At 50.6% G+C, this 19,217-nt stretch overlaps 1 protein-coding gene across 4 annotated transcripts in view; it reads right to left on the minus strand.

Annotated features, from left to right (window-relative positions):
• Window positions 1-7,042: 7,042 nt before the first annotated feature.
• Window positions 7,043-19,217, minus strand: part of ABLIM3 (actin binding LIM protein family member 3) — a 110,530-nt gene continuing 98,355 nt past the window's right edge. For all 4 annotated transcript variants that reach the window (XM_042994640.1, XM_042994629.1, XM_042994637.1 and 1 more), the window contains 8 exons: window positions 19,120-19,184; window positions 17,845-17,992; window positions 16,548-16,577; window positions 15,908-15,966; window positions 15,236-15,296; window positions 14,507-14,514; window positions 13,884-13,964; window positions 7,043-9,209 (listed from right to left, as the gene is read on the minus strand). In XM_042994640.1, the coding sequence (XP_042850574.1) occupies window positions 9,096-9,209; window positions 13,884-13,964; window positions 14,507-14,514; window positions 15,236-15,296; window positions 15,908-15,966; window positions 16,548-16,577; window positions 17,845-17,992; window positions 19,120-19,184 (566 nt within the window). In that variant the 3' untranslated portion in view covers window positions 7,043-9,095. The remainder of the gene's footprint in view (window positions 9,210-13,883; window positions 13,965-14,506; window positions 14,515-15,235; window positions 15,297-15,907; window positions 15,967-16,547; window positions 16,578-17,844; window positions 17,993-19,119; window positions 19,185-19,217) is intronic.

Here is a 19,217-nt window from a genome sequence, read left to right on the forward strand (position 1 = left end):
CACTGTTGTCCCGTCAGAAAGGCCAATAGCCAGCAACCTGGGCCAGCGTGGCCAGCGTGGCCAGCGGGAACATGGGCCTGGATTGGCCACTGCTCCAGACTTTTCAGGAAAACCCAGAAATCCAGATTTTAGTATAAAGTCTTTTGATTTGGGGTGCCTGGGCGACTCGGTCGGTTGAGCGTCTGACTTCGGCTCAGGTCCTGATCCCACGGTTCGTGGGTTGGAGCCCCGCGTCGGGCTCTGTGTGGACAGCTTGGAGCCTGCAGAGTGTTTCAGATTCTATGTCTCCTTCTCTCTCTGCCCCTCCCCCCCTCGAACTCCGTCTCTCTCCTCTCTCAAAAATAAATGAATCTTAAAAAATATTAAAGTCTCTTGGTTTAAAAATGTTGGTGATGAATTCCAGGTGTTTTAAAACCCTGCAAGATGGTCTTAATTTGACCGACAGATACCTTTGTGGAACCTTGAGGGAAACGATGGCCTCATGAAGCCTTCTGGAGAGTCTGTCCATCTGGGTGCCTCCACCCTGAGGGTCCGAGGCGATGCCCAGCCCCTAACACTGCCCCATAGGCTGACTCTCTTCTGAAAGGCTGCCTGTGCCCTGTCTTCATCTCCAGGCTGCAGGCTGACCCCAGGCTGTTCCAGTCCGAAGGGAATTTCTGAAGCCTGGATTCAGAAAAACTTTAGAGCAGAGAGGAACCTGAGAGATTAGCCAGTATGGTCTTTTTCGTTGTCCCGTAAGGAAACTGCAGCCAAAAGGGGAAACGACCTTATTTGAAATCACACAAGACCTAAGAGGCAGGGCTCTTCTCGCTGGGGAAGAGCGAGATCAAAGGCATGATCTTCAGCCTCTCTGAACCCCCATGGCTCATCTAAAAATCTAACGACAGCTCCCTCACGCGGGGTTTGTGAGGCTTACACGGCACCGTGTATGGAGAGTGCTTGGTGCCTTGCCTGGCACAGAGGAAGTTTCCCCAAATTCAGCCAGCACGCTGTTTAGCGAGGTATTTGTTGCACAGCGGTCAAATTCATGGCCAAATTCATGGGCTTCAGGGTGACACATCCCTGAGTTCAGGTTCAGGCTGTGCTACGTACAGCTGCGAAATCATCAATGGATGACTTTTTGAGGGCTCAATTTCCTCATCTGTAAAATGAGGCTAAAAGAAAAGCACCCAGAGGATTAAATGAGCTATGTCAGGTGCTTAACTCAGTGCCTGACCCGTTGTCAGGAGTGCGAGTTATTATTGTAATCAATACGGGTTTCCTCCCAAGAGGCTGTCAGATGCTTGTGGAAGTATTAAGGGATACCGAAATTGCAGCCACACGGCCGGACTGCCCCCTGCAGGGAGTTTTTTCTAAATCAAACCACTGCAAATGTTGATCAGTTCTGGCAGGTTCTTTGCTGCAAGAACGCCTCATACTCTTAAGGTAGGAGCCTTCCAGAACTTCAGCTCCTGTTACCCAAGGGTCTGCTAAGGAGTGGCGTTTTGTATGTGTGGTTAAAAAAATTAAATAGCGCTGCTATTTTGTCAGAAGGGCAAATCGCTGAGGACAATTTCTCCTGATCCAGGTGGGCAAGACCCTGTGAGATAGGCGATCCCACTTCTTCTGTATGACAATAAATTCTTTACGCACAAGAAGGTGTTGGAGACTTGGCTTGAGATGCTGCCGTTAATATTCATTTTCTCGAGGAGCCGGCGTATTGGTCACGTCTGCTTTGGTGGCCAAGTGACAGAATTGCAACTCAAACCAGCCTAAACCAGAAAAGGAATTTATTCGCTCAGAGCGGGGCTGGGGGGCCGAAGGGGTGAGGCTGGCTTTTAGGCCAGCTCAGATCCAGGAACGCAAACAGTGCATTCATCACTTTGTCTCCATCTCCACACTCGGCCTTCCTCTGCTTAACCTTCATCTACAGGTGGTCTCTCCCAGTCTGTGGCAGAGAAGGTCATGGCACTGCAGGCCTTTATAGATGGAGATTCCGGCTGAGAACGTCAGGGCCCTTTGCCTGCATTTCCAGCACTGGACCAGAGGGGGCACTGGTAGTCTGGGTGAACCACCTGATCTAGGAATGCGGGAGATGCCCAGCGGTCAAATGCACACCTCCCCTGCAGCCAGCTACTGTACCTGAAGTACGGCATTCCGACCTTACCACCCTGTGAAAGAAGTGTCATCATTCCTATTTTACAAGCCAGTTCCACATGGTATATTAGTGTGCTAAAGCTGTCTTCACAAAATACCACAGACTGGGGGACTCAAACGATGGAAATTTACTTTCTCACGATTCTGGACACTGAAGTCCAAGCTCAAGGTGCCATCAGAGTTGGTTTCCTCAGAGGCCACCCTCCTGTTGCCTCTCCACATGACCTTTCCTCTGGCCCCTGCATCCCTGGGGTCTCTGTCTCAATTTCCTCTTCGTATAAGGACACCAGTCTACTTGGAGTAGGACCCACCTTAATGGCTTCATTTAAAGGCCCTCCTTCCCAAAACAGACACATTCTGAGGTACTGGGGAAAAGGGCTTCAACATCTGAATTTGGGGGGACATGATTCGGCCCAGAACCCATGCTTGGTAAATGGCGAGACTGGGATTTGCACCGAGGGAGGCTGAGTCTAGTCCTCGTGCTGTAATGTCCCTGCTGCAGCTCATGACGGCACCTGTGAGCCCAAAGGCTACACAATCTGGGGCCGCAGCGGGAGGGACTGTATCCAACGAAAACCGTCCAAGGTCTGGGAACTTCCCGTTGGCACACACCTGGGAACCAGCCAGCGGTACATGAGGGTCTTGGCTCTCTGAGGTGGGCAGGGGCTGGTCAGGCCCTGCTCGATTGTCAAAGAAGTCTGTGTTTGCTTCTCTCTGCAGAGTCTTCTGGTCGCTTTCCCCTTGGCTCCTCAGAGACCACTCTTCATGAAGAAACTGAGGGAACACACGTCTCCTTCTCCCCTCCCTCTTCTGTCAAACAGAGCAGTGCTTCCTAAAGTGTGGAATTCAGACTCCTCGTGGCAATGTGGGACGGATTCATTTATTTATAATTATTTAAAAAATTTTTTAATTAAAAAAATCGAATATAATTTATTGTCAAGTTGGCTAATACAGTGTGCTCTTGGCTTTGGGATAGGGTCCCATGGTTCATCACTTACATACAACACCCAGTGTTCATCTCGACAAGCACCCTCTTCAATGCCCATCACCCATTTTCCCTCCCCGCCCCCGTCATCAGACCTCAGTTTGTTCTCTGTATTTAAGAGTCTTTTATGTTTTGGGGCGCCTGGGTGGCTTAGTCAGTTGAGCATCCGACTTTGGCTCAGGTCATGATCTCACGGTTCGTGAGTTCGAGCCCCGCATGGGGCTCTGTGTTGACAGCTCAGGGCCCGGAGCCTGCTTTGGATTCTGTGTCTCCCTCTCTCTGCTCCTCTTCTGCTCACACTCTGTCTTTCTCTCAAAAATAAATAAAGATTTTTAAAAAATTTTAAAAAAGACTCTTTTATATTTTGCCTCCCTTTCTATTTTTTCCCCGTCCCTTCCCCCATGGTCTTCTGTTAAGTTTCTCAAATTCCACATATGGGTGAAAAGATACATCTGTCTTTCTCTGACTGACTTCTATCACTTAGGATCATACCCTCCAGTTCCATCCACGTTACTGCAAATGGCAGGATTTCATTCATTCTCATTGCCAAGTAGTATTCCATTGTATACATAAGCCACATCTTCTTTATCCATTCATCAGTTGATGGACATTTAGGCTCTTTCCATAATTTGGCTATTGTTGAAAGTGCTGCTGTAAACTTTGGGGTGCAGGTGCCCCTATGCATCAGCACTCCTGAATCCCTTGGGTGAATTCCCAGCAGTGCTATTGCTGGGTCATAGGGTAGATCTATTTTTAATTTTTTGAGGAACCTCCACACTGTTTTCCAGAGCGGCCACACCAGTTGCATTCCCACCAGCAGTGCAAGAGGGTAATGTGGCCCGGGTTTAGATATTACACACACCAACATATTTGAAGAGTTATGAAAGTATTTGAATCTGTATGAAAAGCCAATAACTGGTCCTTAGGCATCCATACTTTCACCGAGAGTGCTTAAAATAGAAATGTCAGGAATGAGTCCTTGAAAGAAACATACCACGTAAATAGCAGTAAGTAAATAAAGAATCTGATGGAACTCAAGAAGGTTGTGTTTGAGTGACTGAAATTTGGGAAACACTTTTGGTCATGGGCATAGATGTTACCTTACTTTGTGACCTGATTCATCTGCACACATGGCCCTAATTTGCCCTGAGGACTAACTCTGAGTGTGTGTGTGTGTGTGTGTGTGTGCGTGTGTGTGTGTGTGGCTGCAGGCCTTTGGTTTCTCTTGCCTGTGCTCCTGTGCCAATCACCTTGGACCAGCCCAGGTAAGGAGGCAAGGGGGCTCCTGGGTGGTAATGAGAGGCTGGCCCTCGTCTTCACAGCTTCTGAATTTTATTTATTTAGTCTCACTCCAGGGCTTTTGAGTGGCTTGATAGCAGCTCATGGCTGTGTATATCAGCAGGTGTTTATCATTGTGTGGTCAAGACTTTTAGCAACTTGAAGTTTGATGCAAAATGAAGCATTTAAAACCTAATTCCACGCGGGGTATTACCGGAGCTGGCACAGTTACGGGATGTGAATTACTAAGAATTTTAGCAGAGCTTTTCCCTCCTTGAATTTCAAGCCCTTCTCCTCCACGTTTGGCTCTGTTCAGTGGCCGGCTGCAGCCGCTGACACCTTCCGCAGCCAGGCCCATGTTTCTGTTCCAGGTGCCTGTGAAGGTGAGCTGGCTGCTTGTCCTGATCTGCTTAGATGCTCGGTGGGCCCGTTCCTGTGGCTGCAAAATGCGGCCATTGTATTGACTTTAACTCTCACATTTTGCGATTTCTGTGCCCCCCCCACCCCTTCCTTAAGTTCTGCTTTACTAATGTAAGGTTGCCCCCCAGTGTTCAAAAAGGTCATGTGCATGGGGAAAAGGTTTCCTTCTAGAACTTCAGAAAGTCTGGCACAAATGTGTTGCATTTGTCCATAAAACCCTCACCATGTGTGTGAATCACCTGGCAGTCTTATTAAAATACAGATGTGTATTGAGTAGGTCGAGGGTGCAGCCTGCCATTCTGCACCTCTCACTATGCTCCCAAGGTGACTCCGGTGCTGGGGTTGGGGACCACACTCCAAGTAACAAGACTTAGAGTGATTTTCCCTGCATCTCGTCAGTTAATAACTACAGTGCAAGCCACAGACAGTCTCCACAAAGCCTGAATGAATGAGAGGCATCCTTTCTGTCTCCCTGTGTGTTCTCGCCCCTGCCTGCCTTCCCACCTCTTCTAAATTCATTCTCCCCTTCATTCATACCTCTCTGTCTTCACTGGAACATTAACTTCCTCAAATACACCAAACTCTCACCGACCACAGTGCCTTTGCTCATGCTATCCTCGGTGCTCGGGAACACTCCCACCTCTCTTTTTCCCTTGGCTCCTTCGTTTTCATCCTTCAGCGAGTCCGTGAAGTGAGTTCCTCTCTGCCTCTCTCTCCAGTACTCTACTTGTTGTTGTGCAGTAGCCATCTCTGTGTGCCATATTTCTCTGTTACTTATGTACAGTCTGTCCCCTCCTCTAGACCAGAGCTATATGACAGTCCATACTGCCTTACACACTGTTGAGTCTTAAGTGCTCTTGCCTCCCAGCAGATGCTCAGTAAGCATTTGCTGGGCGTGTGTGTAGGCGGGGAGCAAAGGGTCATTCTTCAGCATCCTTTTGCACATTTGAGCCACCTGTCTGAAGGGGCTGTGGTGGGCACGATACTTAGAAGAATCATAGGATGAGAGGTCAGGAAAGGAGATACTTTGAAGCCACATCTCATCTTGAGAGATGTCAAACATGAAAGAAGTGTTTCCCTTAGGACAGGAATAGGAAATACAGTGGAAATAACAGTGAGTCTAACATTTCTTAAACAGAGTTATGTCAAATTAGCTCATGACATGCTGGATTAAACAAAGGTACTGCAGGGCTCTGAGGGACTTTTGGCAAGGTGCCTTCTGAGTCCCTAAGGCGAGGGACAGTGGCTGTGGCAGGGACACCGTGATTCACTTGCCTAGAGGCCCTTCCTTGTCTCTCCCATCTCTCTTCTTTCTCGGCACAGCGCCTGCCACCCACTATCGAGTCTCAAAAGGCCCAATACATGACTTCCCAGCCTTCTGTGCAGCAAGGCCATGGACCTGTTCCTTAGTCCTGCCAATGGGACCTGAGAAGTCTCCTGAGGACTCCTGGGATAGCTTTCTGATCAAAAGAGACACATAAAGAGAAATTTCTTTCCTGTTTTTTGATGTGGTCGTATGAAGACACGATGCCTGGAGCCACAGCAGCCTTTTGTAAACATGAGGGGTCACATCTGGGGACAAAAGCCACTGTACCGAGGAGGGTGGAATGGACAGGTGAAAAGAACCTGGGCCCCTGACGGCATCGTCAGACTGCTAAACTGATTTCCTGCCGTGCAGGGCAATATGCACTCTCACTAAGTCACTCTTCAGAAGGCGCTCCTTACTTGTGGCAGAAAACATCCTGACTGCTAAGCATGGCTAAGCTGGTCTAAGCCCCAAAAGGCTGGACTTGGCTCCTGGCTCCATCACGGTAATCATGTGTCCTCTTGAAAGCTGCTTCCTCATCTGTGAGATGGAAATAATTATTATCTCCTCCCTCCTGAGTTGTTACAGAGGCTGACTGACATGACATGAGGCATATATGAGGCATCGAGACTGGCACACTGTCGGTACTTACTAACGAACTATTGTCATTATCGTTACTTTTTGGATCACGGACCTGTATTTGTTGGAACATCTTGTACCATCTTGCAGGACCCCACGTTCTGCAGGAAACAATCTGGGTGATGCTTACGTTGTCAAACTTTAATGTACAGAAGGAGAAACTGAGGCCAAGGGAGAGCTGCTCTCTAGACTCTTTTATTTTGGAACATGTGCACGATCGGTCTCTTCCCATTTCACACATTTCCACTCACACTGGAAACAACAGAAGGACACAGGTCTGGGTTGAAATTATGTGCTTTTATGGGAAACAGAAAAACCCAACAACAATAACAAAAGCCCTTCAATCTCGCCAAGTTCTCAACCAGTGATAATGAGGCAGTTTCAATGATTGTGTCTGGCTGGGGACATTTCTAAAGGGTCAGGACAGTTGAAATACACTGGCCAAAAAGAGAATTGCAGTGAGGGTTGATGTTTTAAATGAGAGTACGTTAGACCTCTTTTTGGCCCCTCATCCCATCACCCTTTCAAGTCATAGTCTCTTCTCAGTTTACAAAGATCCTTCCTGAACTTTGCTCAAATGCGATCTCTTCCAGAAAGCGTTCCTTGGTCTCCATCAACTGCGTCTACCTTTTCAGGAATGCTACAAACATGCTCTCGTGCCATCTCCCATCACTTCCCGCCTTACAACCGTCACGTTTGAGTTCATGCCTGACGACACCCATTGTTAGTAGGCATGCCCCCCACCCCGGCCCAGATCCCGTGTTGCTCATCTTGGTGTTCCCATCTCCTTCCCTTATTCCGTGCTCTGTATACAGCAGGTGCTCAGCATCAGCAAGTGCTCAGTGAGGGTTTGCTGGACTGAAGTCAGTTCTATATTTGCCACGTCACGTCACCAGCCTCTTGACAGTGATAATGGTTATTCTCACTTCTTCGTCTTTCCTCCATGACCTCAGAGTGATCTAAATCAAGGCATCTCCAAGAAGGAACAGACCCACCAAACATCACCAACTTGGGGTCAAAGGTTTGGGGAAGGGAGGAGAGGAGAGAAGCTAAAGTTAAGCTTTTACTCCTGTTCAGGAAGGCAAGGGGGCAGGGAAGGCAGCCACTGGGGAAATAATCCAGGGTGATCGTGAACAGTGTTGGCCAATGCTTCATTCTGGAATTCTATAAGCAGCCATTCTTCCAAAGGTTTCCCCAGTGAAACATGGCCAACCTTGCAGTGGGAGCCGATGACTGGTGGGGGGCTGGTTTGGTTGCCCTTTTAGCCTAGGGACCAGCAGGGGTAGACCAGGAAGCTCTCTCTGGGACATGGCCTGTCTGATGTTTAGAGGGGTATTAGAGGTTGTCTGTCTAGTTGTACTGTTGGAGCTATGATGGGAACGTTAGCCCTGTGGTGTGTTGAGTTGTCAGGCACATTGATTGTAGTAAGGCCAAAGAATACAGGCTGCAGTACTGGGCCTCTCTTCCAAAGGGGGGGAAGGGTCAGGAGGTGCTGGGAACAGTGGGGGTGAGAGGAGGGTCCCAAGAGGTCCTGCAGCTCCAATTCTAACAGGTGCCCTGCTGTGGCTCCTGCTTCCAGCTCCCGCGTCTTCCCTTGTCTCCGCGTCAGGGCCAGGCAAAGGGGCCAGTTGCAAGTGGCAGAGGGAAGGGAAGTGCCTTTTCTTCCCCTACCGTGAGACTTGGACAAGGGAGAGGTTAGGATCAAGGACAGAAGGAGGAGGACTGAGGAGCTGCAGAGAGGCCAAGGCCCTATCCACTTCTGTTTGCTGCTGTATCGAGTAGATCCGAGGCCCACACTGCTAAGCGCATCACCCCCAGAGAGCACCGAACTCTTAATTGGAGAGGTGGAGAAAATTCTGCATGGGCTCTCAAAGGCGCTCAGGGACTTAGGGAGATCGCTGTGGCTCCTCCCATGGGAGGGCCCCTCTGGGGCCAATAAGGTGTGAAAACTCCATGGTCAGCATCCACCCTGGAGACTGGGGCAAGAGCCGAGAAGCAGAGAGAAGAGAGACTTCTTCAGGCACCTCCTTAGGAAAGAGAGTTGGACCTTGGGGGACTCAGGTTAGGGACAGATGTTTCAGTATAAAAAGGATCCCCAGCAAAAGGATGGGAGTCCCCTCAAATCCCTTCCCAAACCCCAGAGCACTTAGAAAAGAGAGAGTAAGGAGCATAAAAATATCTCGATGACGTGGGCTTGCCTGACAGTACAGAAAAGCAAGTCTCATGGCAGGCAGTGTGTCCCATTACACAAGAGAGGATTATACCGAGCTTCAGTATAGAGATTTTACATATATCTTTATATAAATGCATATATATTTATAGAGCCTCTGCCTAGAACAGCCGGGCTTGCTTCTTCAGTTCATTCCTCTTCCAGAGGGCCAGCCGGTCAAACTCAGAGATGGTCATGCCGAAGACCTGGTAGAACTCCTCCTGGGACAGGTGGCGCTGAAATAAGGTGGGAGGGGACAGAGAGGGAACGCTTGAGGATGTGAGGTGGAGGCTGGGGGCAGGTGCAGGCAGAAGTGGACCCTGTGTGTATCCTCTGGGCGTGCTGTGCTTGGCGCAGTGTGTGACCCACAGGGGTGTGGGCTGCGTAGATGTCAAATGGCAGACCGTGTGCATGAATGCTTCCTCAGAGGGGCTTCTGTAGCTGGTCTGGGGAGGCCTCCCCTGCCCAAGACTCAGTGGGGATTCTATACTTCACCTAAGTGCCTCCTCTCCATGCTTCGTGGCGGACCCCACCCGCCCGCATCCTGCTGCCTGCATTCTGTGCCCCAGGGGGTGTATGGATGAACGCTATTCCTCCTTCCTTTGGGAGTAAAAGGGGGCATATCCAAGATTTTAGGGTGCACTTCCTCTTATTAATATTTTTACAGATGATCCGGAAGGCTGTCCCTCAGGCCAATGAAAAAAAACTGCTGTTCCTATTTCTCCACCCACCGAATTGTCCTTTCGTATCTGTCTTATATGAAAAGAAATAGGTCACATAATGAAACACGGTTCTGCATTCCTTAGCCGGTTTCCCCCCTCCTTTCTGCCTCCCTGACCTCTTGCCCTTCCAAGCAGCCTGGAAAGTCGATACGTTGTCAAAAGCTTTCAGAGTTAGAGATATATGGCACCTGAAATGTGGCAACATGTTAACAATTCCTGCATTTAGGTGAAAGGTAGAAGGATGTTCATTTTACTCTTCTTGCAACTTTTCTGGAGGCCTGAACTTTTTCAAAATAAAATTTAGCATTATGTTTGAAGAGAGAAATATCTGGCACATATCCTGCCTGAAAACTTAATGGAATCACTGAGATGCCCTGTCCGTCGCCATGATGTTAGCTAACTGAAGACTGAAGGAGATTCACCAAGAATTCTGTATACAGCCACGCAGTAATTAGCCAATTCCCCGCCTATGTGAACTAATATTTTGGCCACATTTCCAGATCTTGAGGCAAAGGTAATTTTGATATTTTTGATAGATAATATTGTTTGCTGGTGACTCTGAGCTGATGTTTCAGTATGTAACAATATTTAACAACCCCAGCAACCCCTTGCATTGCATTTCTGTTATGCCCAATACGCATCACTGCATGATCGCCCCCATTTTTCTCACTGAATCCTTCCAACAACTCTGAAGAACAGAAATTATTTCTATCCAGTTGAAAGATGAGAAAACCAAAAGTCAAACAGTTAAAATGACTAACTCAGCCGAAAGGGAGGGAGGGCAGGTGGGAGGGAGGCCGGGGTAAGCAGCAGGGCGGAGACCGAAGGCTAGGCTTTCCGATTCCAAACACAGTGCACGATGTTGCCCCCTTGGGCAACCCCATCACAAATTCATAAGTAATCCTTTCTATTATGGAAAAATTTCAAAAATACTCAAAAGGGAGGAAATCACACAATGCGTACATCTATGCCCATCAGCCAGATCCAACAGTTATCAAGGGTTTGTTAGGTTTGCTTCATCTTTTTTTTTTTTCTGAAGTATTTAAAGCACATCTTAGACACTGTGTCAGTTCATTCCTATGTGCTGCAACACGTATCTCCCCTAGAGATCTCAAAACATCTCAAAGCCTACCGGACATCTTCTTTCCTAAAAACAGTTCACAGTACTTCCTCACAATCACGTAATACCTGTCCATAAGAAGATGCCCCTAATTGTCTCAACAATGTCTTCTTGTTGTAGTTTGTCTCTTTGAACAAAGGGGCCAACGGCATCCACAAATCACATGTGGTTCTTAGGTCCCTTCAGTCTCTGTGGGGCCAGACAGTGCTTTCTTTTGTCCATGCTGTTGACTTGTCCATAGTTGTCCCACCCACACTCAAGTCAGTGCTGAGAAATGATGTGGATGTGAGGGATTTCTCTTCTCAGTTCCTTCGACAGTCAACACTTAAGGGAACTGTAATTTAACCTCCATCTGTTTTGTTGTTGTTGTTGTTCTTGTGGAGGGTGATGGCTATGGTTGGTTCCCTAGTTCATCTTCTCTGCTGTGCCCCCAAATCTTTTTTATGAGTTTCCATGTAAAGGAATGGCAGACTCAACTTGAGAACATGCCAGAGGAGACTGAGGCTCTCCCGCTCCCCCTCTGTGAAGGACCAGCTGCTGCCCCCTTTCTTTTTTTTTTTTTTTTTTTGCCAGTTCTCAGAGCACCTAATGCCAGCCCTGTCCCTGTGACATTCTCCACAGACTTTAAAGCATGAAGGTTAAGGGCACAGGCTTTAAAGCCGGGCAGACATGACTGCGTGACCTTGGACAAGTTACGTCACCCCACTGAGCCTTGATTTCCTCTTCTGGAAAGTGGGAGCATCCTAGTGCCCACCTCCTGGATACAGTAAGGGGAATGAGAAAGCACAGGTCATGGACAGAGGTCCGCACACGGGAAGGACCCAAATGCTGGTCACCCTCACTCCTGCAACAATCTCTTCATGTGTCTGTCACATAGTGGGGGGGTCTGGTCCTCATTTCATTTGATTTCATTTTCGCCTCATCCTCTTCCCTGTGCTCATGTGACCCAGCCACACTCACCACCTGCTTTCCTCACCTGTGATAGGGCCTTGGCAGTGGCTGTTCCCTCTGCCAAGGATGCTCTTCCTCCTCATATAAGGCTAACTAAATGGTTCATCTATTTCAGGTCTTTGTTCAGATGTCACATTTGCAGCGAGATCACTCTGACCACCCTATTTAACACTGCAACTTACCTCTCCCTCTAAACCCCAATTCTCCGCTGTCCTTTCACTTCTTCCCTCAGCCCTGTTAGTTTCCCATGTTCCAGATCATTTATTTATTATTTGTGTCATTTAGTGTCTGTCTCCTCATGCGAGAACACCAGCTCCAAGGGGGCAGGGGTCCCTGTTTTGTTCACTGGTATACTGCAAGCCCTGAGAACAGGACCTGGTCTATATAATAGACTTTCAGTAAGTATTTTTTGGGGGAATGACAATCTGCACTCTGAGCTCCTTGAGGAGCTCTTCAGTCCGGAGGGGACTTGGGCAGTGCTTGTAGCCCTGTGGTCTCAGCTCGGGCTCCATGTTAGACATCCCTGGAAGCCTCTCTGATGCCTGAGCTCCTTCCCCAGATTGCGATCGAATTGGTCTAGGCTGGGGCGTGGTATCGTTGTTTTTAAGAAGCTCCCTGGCTGATTCTTAGGGCAGGGTGAGCTTCCTTGATCAGAGCTTCTGGGTATCCTGGAGGATGTACGAGGGCAATTGGTCCTCCAGGATGAACCAGGTTCCCGAACCTCATTTCTATCCCTGAATGCTGGCTCCACTGAGCTGCTGTGGGAGCTGTCCCCTTCAGCACCAGCAGCCACTCACTGCTACAGTAAAGGAGGCCCTCGTAAAAGTGGGGATAATCACATTGCTAGGCTGCTAGCCCAGCACGCTGGAGTTGGAAGGACTCACAAAACTTCCTGGCCTACTCACATTCCCCTCCCTCTGTCCCAACCCTTTATTCTGGGTGAAACCGCGGCAGTCAGTTGAAGGGCGGTTGATATGCTCATCCCAAGGGCTGTTGAACCTCCTTTCTTAGAAGCATTCAATTCCACAAACATTTTCCAGTACTTCCCCTGGTCCGAGCCCCATGGTAGAGGACTGACTGCCTCTGTCAGGCAGAGGAAACAGATAGTTCGTTGCTCTGATACAAGAGAGGGGAAGAGCTGCTTGATCTGCACTCTGGACACAGGGCTGGGGTGGGGGGGCTGGGGGAGGGGTGTGGGACACATCCTGGGAAGGTCTGGGGGGCTCTGGGACATGGGCATCATCACTATGGGGGGCCCTGAGGAGTCAGGAGGCTGGCAAGATGGGAAGGGCATTCTAGGAGAGCGAGAGGCAGGGAGAGGCACAGTGGAAAAGGGCAGTGTGCTCCTGGATCGGGGCCCAGGAACTGGAACGCCAAGCCAAGTGGAGGAGACTGCTGGGAAGTCCGATGCCACATTCAGGCTGGCCTCTGTGCTTTGTTTATGCTGTTCCGCTGTTCATGATGCTCCCTCCCCCCTCTCCACCCATCCAACCTGCGCCTTCAAAGTCTGTCCGCCCAGGTCACTGCCAGACTCTGTGCCAAGGGCTCTGTGTACAGTGTCTCACTTACTTCCGCTGGCACCTTGCGGGGAGCACCATGATTGCCCCACTCCACAGAGGAGAAAACTAAGGTTTGGAGAGGCTGTCACTTGACCAAGCTGTCTTGCTGAGGGATGATGGCAGGGTAAGGGTTGCACCCGGAGTCTGATGTGAGACCACCTTATGCTTTTGCCTTCTACACAGCACTGACTCCCCCATGCTCCCCACCCAGAGCACCGGTTTTCTGTACCATCCTGCAGAAAACCAGTGCTGTGTTTCTTCTTAGCAACCAGTCAGCAGGCCCCTGAGAGCAGGGACCAAATCTAGCTCTTAAGTCGACAGAAGCATCAGCGGGAGACGTGCTGAAGTTCTGCACCACAGATGCTCATCGGATTGGGAAGGCAGCACAGAGCGTTTCGACCTGGGTTCAAGGAACCAGGCTGGCATCCCTGCGTTTTCAACAAGCTGTGCGACCTTAAAGCTTTTCATTTTCTGCCTGCCCTCTCGAGCTGGGTTAGATCAGGCAACTTCTGGAATCCCTTCAAACCCAAAGGCGCCTGCTCAGTTTTCTATACTTACCTCTAAACGCGTCCGGTCCACATCCTTGGGCAGTCGATTTCTTCCTCTTGTGGTCACCAGCAGAAGTTCATAAGGGTAGATCTAAGGAGAAAGGACAGGGTGGGGGGTGGGGTTCCAGGTCAGGTGAAGGTGGTAGGCTTATCCCTTCAGCCGCATGTTGTGTCTGGGCTCCCTCCTCTCCCCAGAAAGGGTCCGTGGTTAAAGTCTGGAGGAAGGGCTGGGTCTGTTCTTGGAGAGTTGCCTGACGGCCTCAAGGCACCTTCTCCCCAAAGGCAAAACCTGAATCCCCTAATACTGCTAAGAATAAGCTTGGTGGTGTTTGACATAAATGTGGCACAAGGCCTCCTAATTGTAAACGTCTCAGGTCTCGTGATTGGCAAGCCTCCAGAAAGTCTCCAAGGCCCACAAGGAACTGTCTGATTTCAGCGGGCAAAAGACATAGGGCAGGATTTGGGGAAAGCTGGCCAGGGAGGGACCGGATATGCCGGTCTCAAGAGGACCCTTGAGGTTATTTATTCGATGTTTCCTTCCCTGAATAGATAATGCGGTGATCCTCCTGCTGGCCCCCAATGGAGCGGCTCCCAGGGTCCCAGAGACCCCCAGGGTCAACGCATCTCCTTTACCTTGTACTCTGTAGAGAGAAAAGAGACACACACAAAATGGAAATACATTGGTTTTTGCTTTGCACCACTACACTGGCCTCTGTCTGAGAGACCCTGTCCTTGTTGAATTCAGCCCAAATCAAGGCTGGTATAAGCGTAAAGGATGGCTAGAGATGGGGGTTGGGCTGATCCAGAGACAGGGTTTTCGACAAGAAGTGACTTTTGAGATAATTAGAACAGAAATAAGAGGAGATTGTGAAACACATGGGCAAGATCACCTATCTTCCAGAGGAAGCCTCCCGGGTTTTGGTGCAGCCTCGTCCACCTGCCTGAGCCTGCTTGTAGGAATTGCTGGAGGCTGGCGGGAGAGCATCGCTGGCAGAGAGCATGAAGCTCATGGAATGTTCGTTGGGAACAATGTGCATTTGGCTCCGAGAGTTTCCCTCCCCCCCGGGGCTGGCAGGCAAGTCTAGCCGAGCAGTACTGGGTCGACGGCATTCTGCAATGGCTCTGGAAACCCAGATGGGACAGATGGCCTGGAGATCACCCAAGGCCAGGGACCTGAGAGGAGGAGGGAAGAGGAGGCGAAGAGGGAGGGAGTGGGAAGGGAAAGGGAGTGTGGGAACTCGGGGTTTGGACAGAGCCCAGCGTAGGGCTAGAATCTGTAGTGATCCTTTGCAGAAGGTGAAGACACAGTTACGAGCAGTGCGTCCAAAGCTGCTGTGGGTCCCAGGATGGGGTGGCACTCACCTCGCATGCCCCAGTTGACGGCGTTCATGCTGTCATAGTGGAAGAGGTCTGCGCTGGGTGTCTGCAGGGGAGACAGAGCGAGGGCTGGCCTGAGCGAGCTCACTGCTGCCTCCCTGGGGCCGTTACCCACCTCCAGAAAATGGCCTGGGGCTGATGGGACAGGGCCTCAGAGAAGCCCCAGTCTTAAGTCACGGGGACCCACCTCACTGGCACATCCCTGGTGCCTAGGCGCAGCACGTAGTTAGGCACCCTATAAATATTCATTTCTTGGTGAACTACATTCTCTGCCTTCTTTCACTGCTCATATACCGCTTTTCCTATGAAATCTGTCCTGGCAATTCTATTTAAAACTGCAAATTGCCGCCCTCCCTCCCCAAGCTCCCAATCCCACTCATCCTGCTCACTGTTTCCCTCCCCCCTCCCCCCCCATAGCACTCACTACCTTCTACAGTCTATATAGTTTGACTTGCATACTATTTACTACTTGCTTTCTGTTTCTCTCCACACGAATGTAAGCTCCAACGAGCAGGGGTCACTGATGTATTCCAAGCACCCAGAGGAGTACCCGACGTATGTAAAAAGCTTTCCATAAATATCTGTTCCGTGACCCAATGTCTAGGCTCCGGAATTGTTAACATCTTGGGGGCAATGTCTCAGCACGGCCTCTCTTACCCTGTGTAGCCCATTTCTTCGGTAGGCAGGCAGGGAGGCAGATTTGGAGATGAGGGGGTCTGAAAAGAAACAGCCAAACAATTACCAGGAGCCCCAAGTCAGGGGTCCCTCTCCTTGAGGCTATCTGGCCTCTGCTAATGGCCAATACTGTCCCCCAACCCCGTGGGAAGCGGGAAGGAAAGGGGCCACCGGCTCCTCCCCCTGCTCTGCAGACTGGCAGCTGACTCAGGGATGCCTCCCCCGGCAGAATTCCAGGGTCACCTGAAGCACACGTGCACAGTCTTCTGGCCTCACCCTGCACACACCTCCCACGTGTACGAACCTCCCGTGACGAACCCCTGCGTCCTGGCCACCGGTGGCTCTGGACGCAGGCCCTGGATTTGGAGTTGGGCTCAGAGCCCAGACAGGCAGGCTCTCGTGTGGGTAGAAGAGACGCGTGCTCTTCCTTTCTCTCTGGGGGCTACTGGGCACGGCAACTTTGGTTCCAGAACCAAAAACTGAGGCCTACGTCTGACAAACACGGTGGGGTGGACTATTTGAGTTCGGGATCGTGTTGGGACATCACAGCTCCGGGGGACCCGCCTCCAGCTCTGGCTCTCACAAGACACGACAGGCTGAAGGGAGGGCAGGCAGAACATACCGCTGTCAGCCAGGTAGTGGGACCGAGGGGCTGCAAGAAAGAAAAGCCAGAAAGCCGTGTTCGTGGGGGCAGACGGACACGGTGGAAGGTTCATGGGGACAAACAGACATGGCTCCCATTCCTGGGCTACCCTGGCTGGTGGGGAGGAGGGGCCTCCTTCGCCACCTCTTTTCCCACTGGTCAGTTTTCAGTCGCTACACCTGCCCCGCACGCCCCCTCCCCCGCCCAGCACCCGGTGCAAAGCGGGTGCTCTGTGACATTTGCTGCACAGAGGCCACTGGACGGAACTGCGTTTTGAGCAACTCTGGCGCACTGCACAGAACCCAGAGCCAGAGGCTGAAAACACTGCCCCTTGGTAGTCAAACAGGGAAACAGGCACATCGATTTATCCTGGCTCTGCCACTGGCCGATACCTAATTGCTACAAGTTACTTAATCATGCTTTGTTTTTCTCATCGTAAAACGGGGAGGGATAGCGTCTCCCGTATGGGGTTACTGTGAACAATAAATGATACACGATGATTCCATAAGGTATTAGCCCGGTGCCTGTCACCATACAAAGCACCAAGCAAAGCTGACTTCATCTTCACCACCACCACCATCTCAGTCTCGCCTAAAGTCGAGGTGCAGCAGGGAAAAGAGGGAACAGCTTATGGCCTTGGAGTCACTCTGACTTGGGTCCGACCCCACTTGGCTCTGTCACTTACAGGCTTGTGAGTGGCCTTGGGCAAGCAGTAAGCTCAGGTCTCTCATCTATAAAGTGGGTGATAATAATCCCTCGACATCGCCAGTCTTTGTGAGGACCAAGAGTGATAATGTATTTACGAGTGGCGGGCATAGGGGATTATCCATTAAGTATTGAGTGGAGATAGGATTTCCCAGCAAGACTGACTCCCACAGGGGTAAGGGAGGGAGGGAAGCATGTGTGTGTCCAGGAACAGGGAGGAATTTACAATGAGAGGATCTCTGGGCAAAGTGCCTGCTCCAAGGTTCTTCTTGTTTTCTTCCTGTGATGGGAGGCTTACTACCTCAAGAGGCAGTCACTTATATCGTTGAGCCATTGAGGCTATTAGGAGACATTTCTCTTTGCGCTGAGTCTGACCGAAAGTCACAGCTTCAGACACCCCAGAGAAACAAGTGCCCGCTCAGGGCAGAGCATGGTCTTACTTGGTGCCCCAGACAGCACCTCACCAAGTGTGTATTCTAGACCCAGGCAAGGCCATAAGGAGTTTAAGATTCATTCAGGGAGTTGGAAGGAAGTGCCCCCACCCCCCACAGACTTCCAGGGTGGTGCTTACAGCCATTGAGGGACATGTCATAGCCAGCTGTGTGCAGGGCCTCCCGGCTGCTGGTGGAGCTCCGGGGTGGGGTCCAGGGATCCGCGTAGGAGCTGGACCGGGCCTTCATCTCCTCCTTCAGAATCAGCCGGCCAATTCCACTCTGGAGCTGGGTGTGGGGGAGGGGCGAGATGGAGTCAGAAGGAGGCAAAGAACACTGAGCCAGAGCAGGCTTGGGGAGAAGGGTGGGTGAATGGATTCTGGTGAACCTCTGTCATTTTTGCCTTCCCCAAACCCTGCAACCCCTCCTCGCAACCCCGCAGCTTCATTTGGGACTTTGTCCCTCTTCCACAAGCAGTGCCGTGGTCTGGGGATGGGGAGGGGTCTCCGGCGGAGGGCACTGGAAGCGGGCCTGGCCAACGGCACGTGGGCAGATGGCTCTAGCTGGGCCAGCGAGGGCCTTCCTTGGGACTCTTGTCACTGGCACCCGTCTCTTTTTAAAAAAATTGTTATAGAGGTGACATTCACATAACACACAATTAACCACCTTTATCTAGTTCCGAACATTGTTTATCACCCCCCAAAAAGACCCTGTCCCTGCTTCCCTCTCCTCCTGGGCCCTGGTATTCACGAGTCTGCGTTCTGTCTCTGTGCATCGACCTGTTCTGGACATCTCCTAGAAACGGGATCATCCAACGTGTGGGCTTTTGTGACTGGCTTCTTTCACTAAACATACGGTTTTCGAGGTTCATCCACATGGTGGCCTGTATCATTACGTCATTCCTTTTTGGGTCTGAGTAACATCCCATTGGACGGGTACACCGCGTCTTGCTTATCCATTTGGGCAATGATGGACATGTGGGTGGCGTCCACCTTTCGGCTATCGTGCCAAGTGCGGCTAGGAGGATACATACACGTGCGCTTGTTCGAGTCCCAGGTTTCCCTTCTTCTGGGTAAATTACCCAGGAACGGAATTGCCAGCCTTTCCCTGGTGGCTGCACCCCTTTCCATTCCCACTGGCGGCGCGTGAGAATAACCTGCCTGAGCACCGGGGCAGCGCAGACGTGAGCCAGCACAAGAGAAGGGAGAGACAACTTTCCTATGGCAATTAGTTGAGCGGCTGGATCTAGTCATACCGGAAACTCCCCCTACCATTTGACTTTTTTGGTTATGCAAGGCTGTATGTCTCTTTTCTTTACCATAAGTGGGTTTGAATTCGGTTTCTGTCCCTGTCAAATGAAAAAATCCTCGGTAACATACCGCCTAGGCATCTCACCCAGGGGGTAGCCTGCTCACCTTGTGCATGCTGCGGTCAAAGTCGTCTTCCTCTCCTCCAGATGAGAACCTTCTGGCTCGGGGCACTGACAAAAGACAGCTAGGATCAGCTCCCGCGT

The sequence above is a fragment of the Panthera tigris genome, chromosome A1 (assembly GCF_018350195.1).
Source record: "Panthera tigris isolate Pti1 chromosome A1, P.tigris_Pti1_mat1.1, whole genome shotgun sequence".
Taxonomy (NCBI): domain Eukaryota; kingdom Metazoa; phylum Chordata; class Mammalia; order Carnivora; family Felidae; genus Panthera; species Panthera tigris.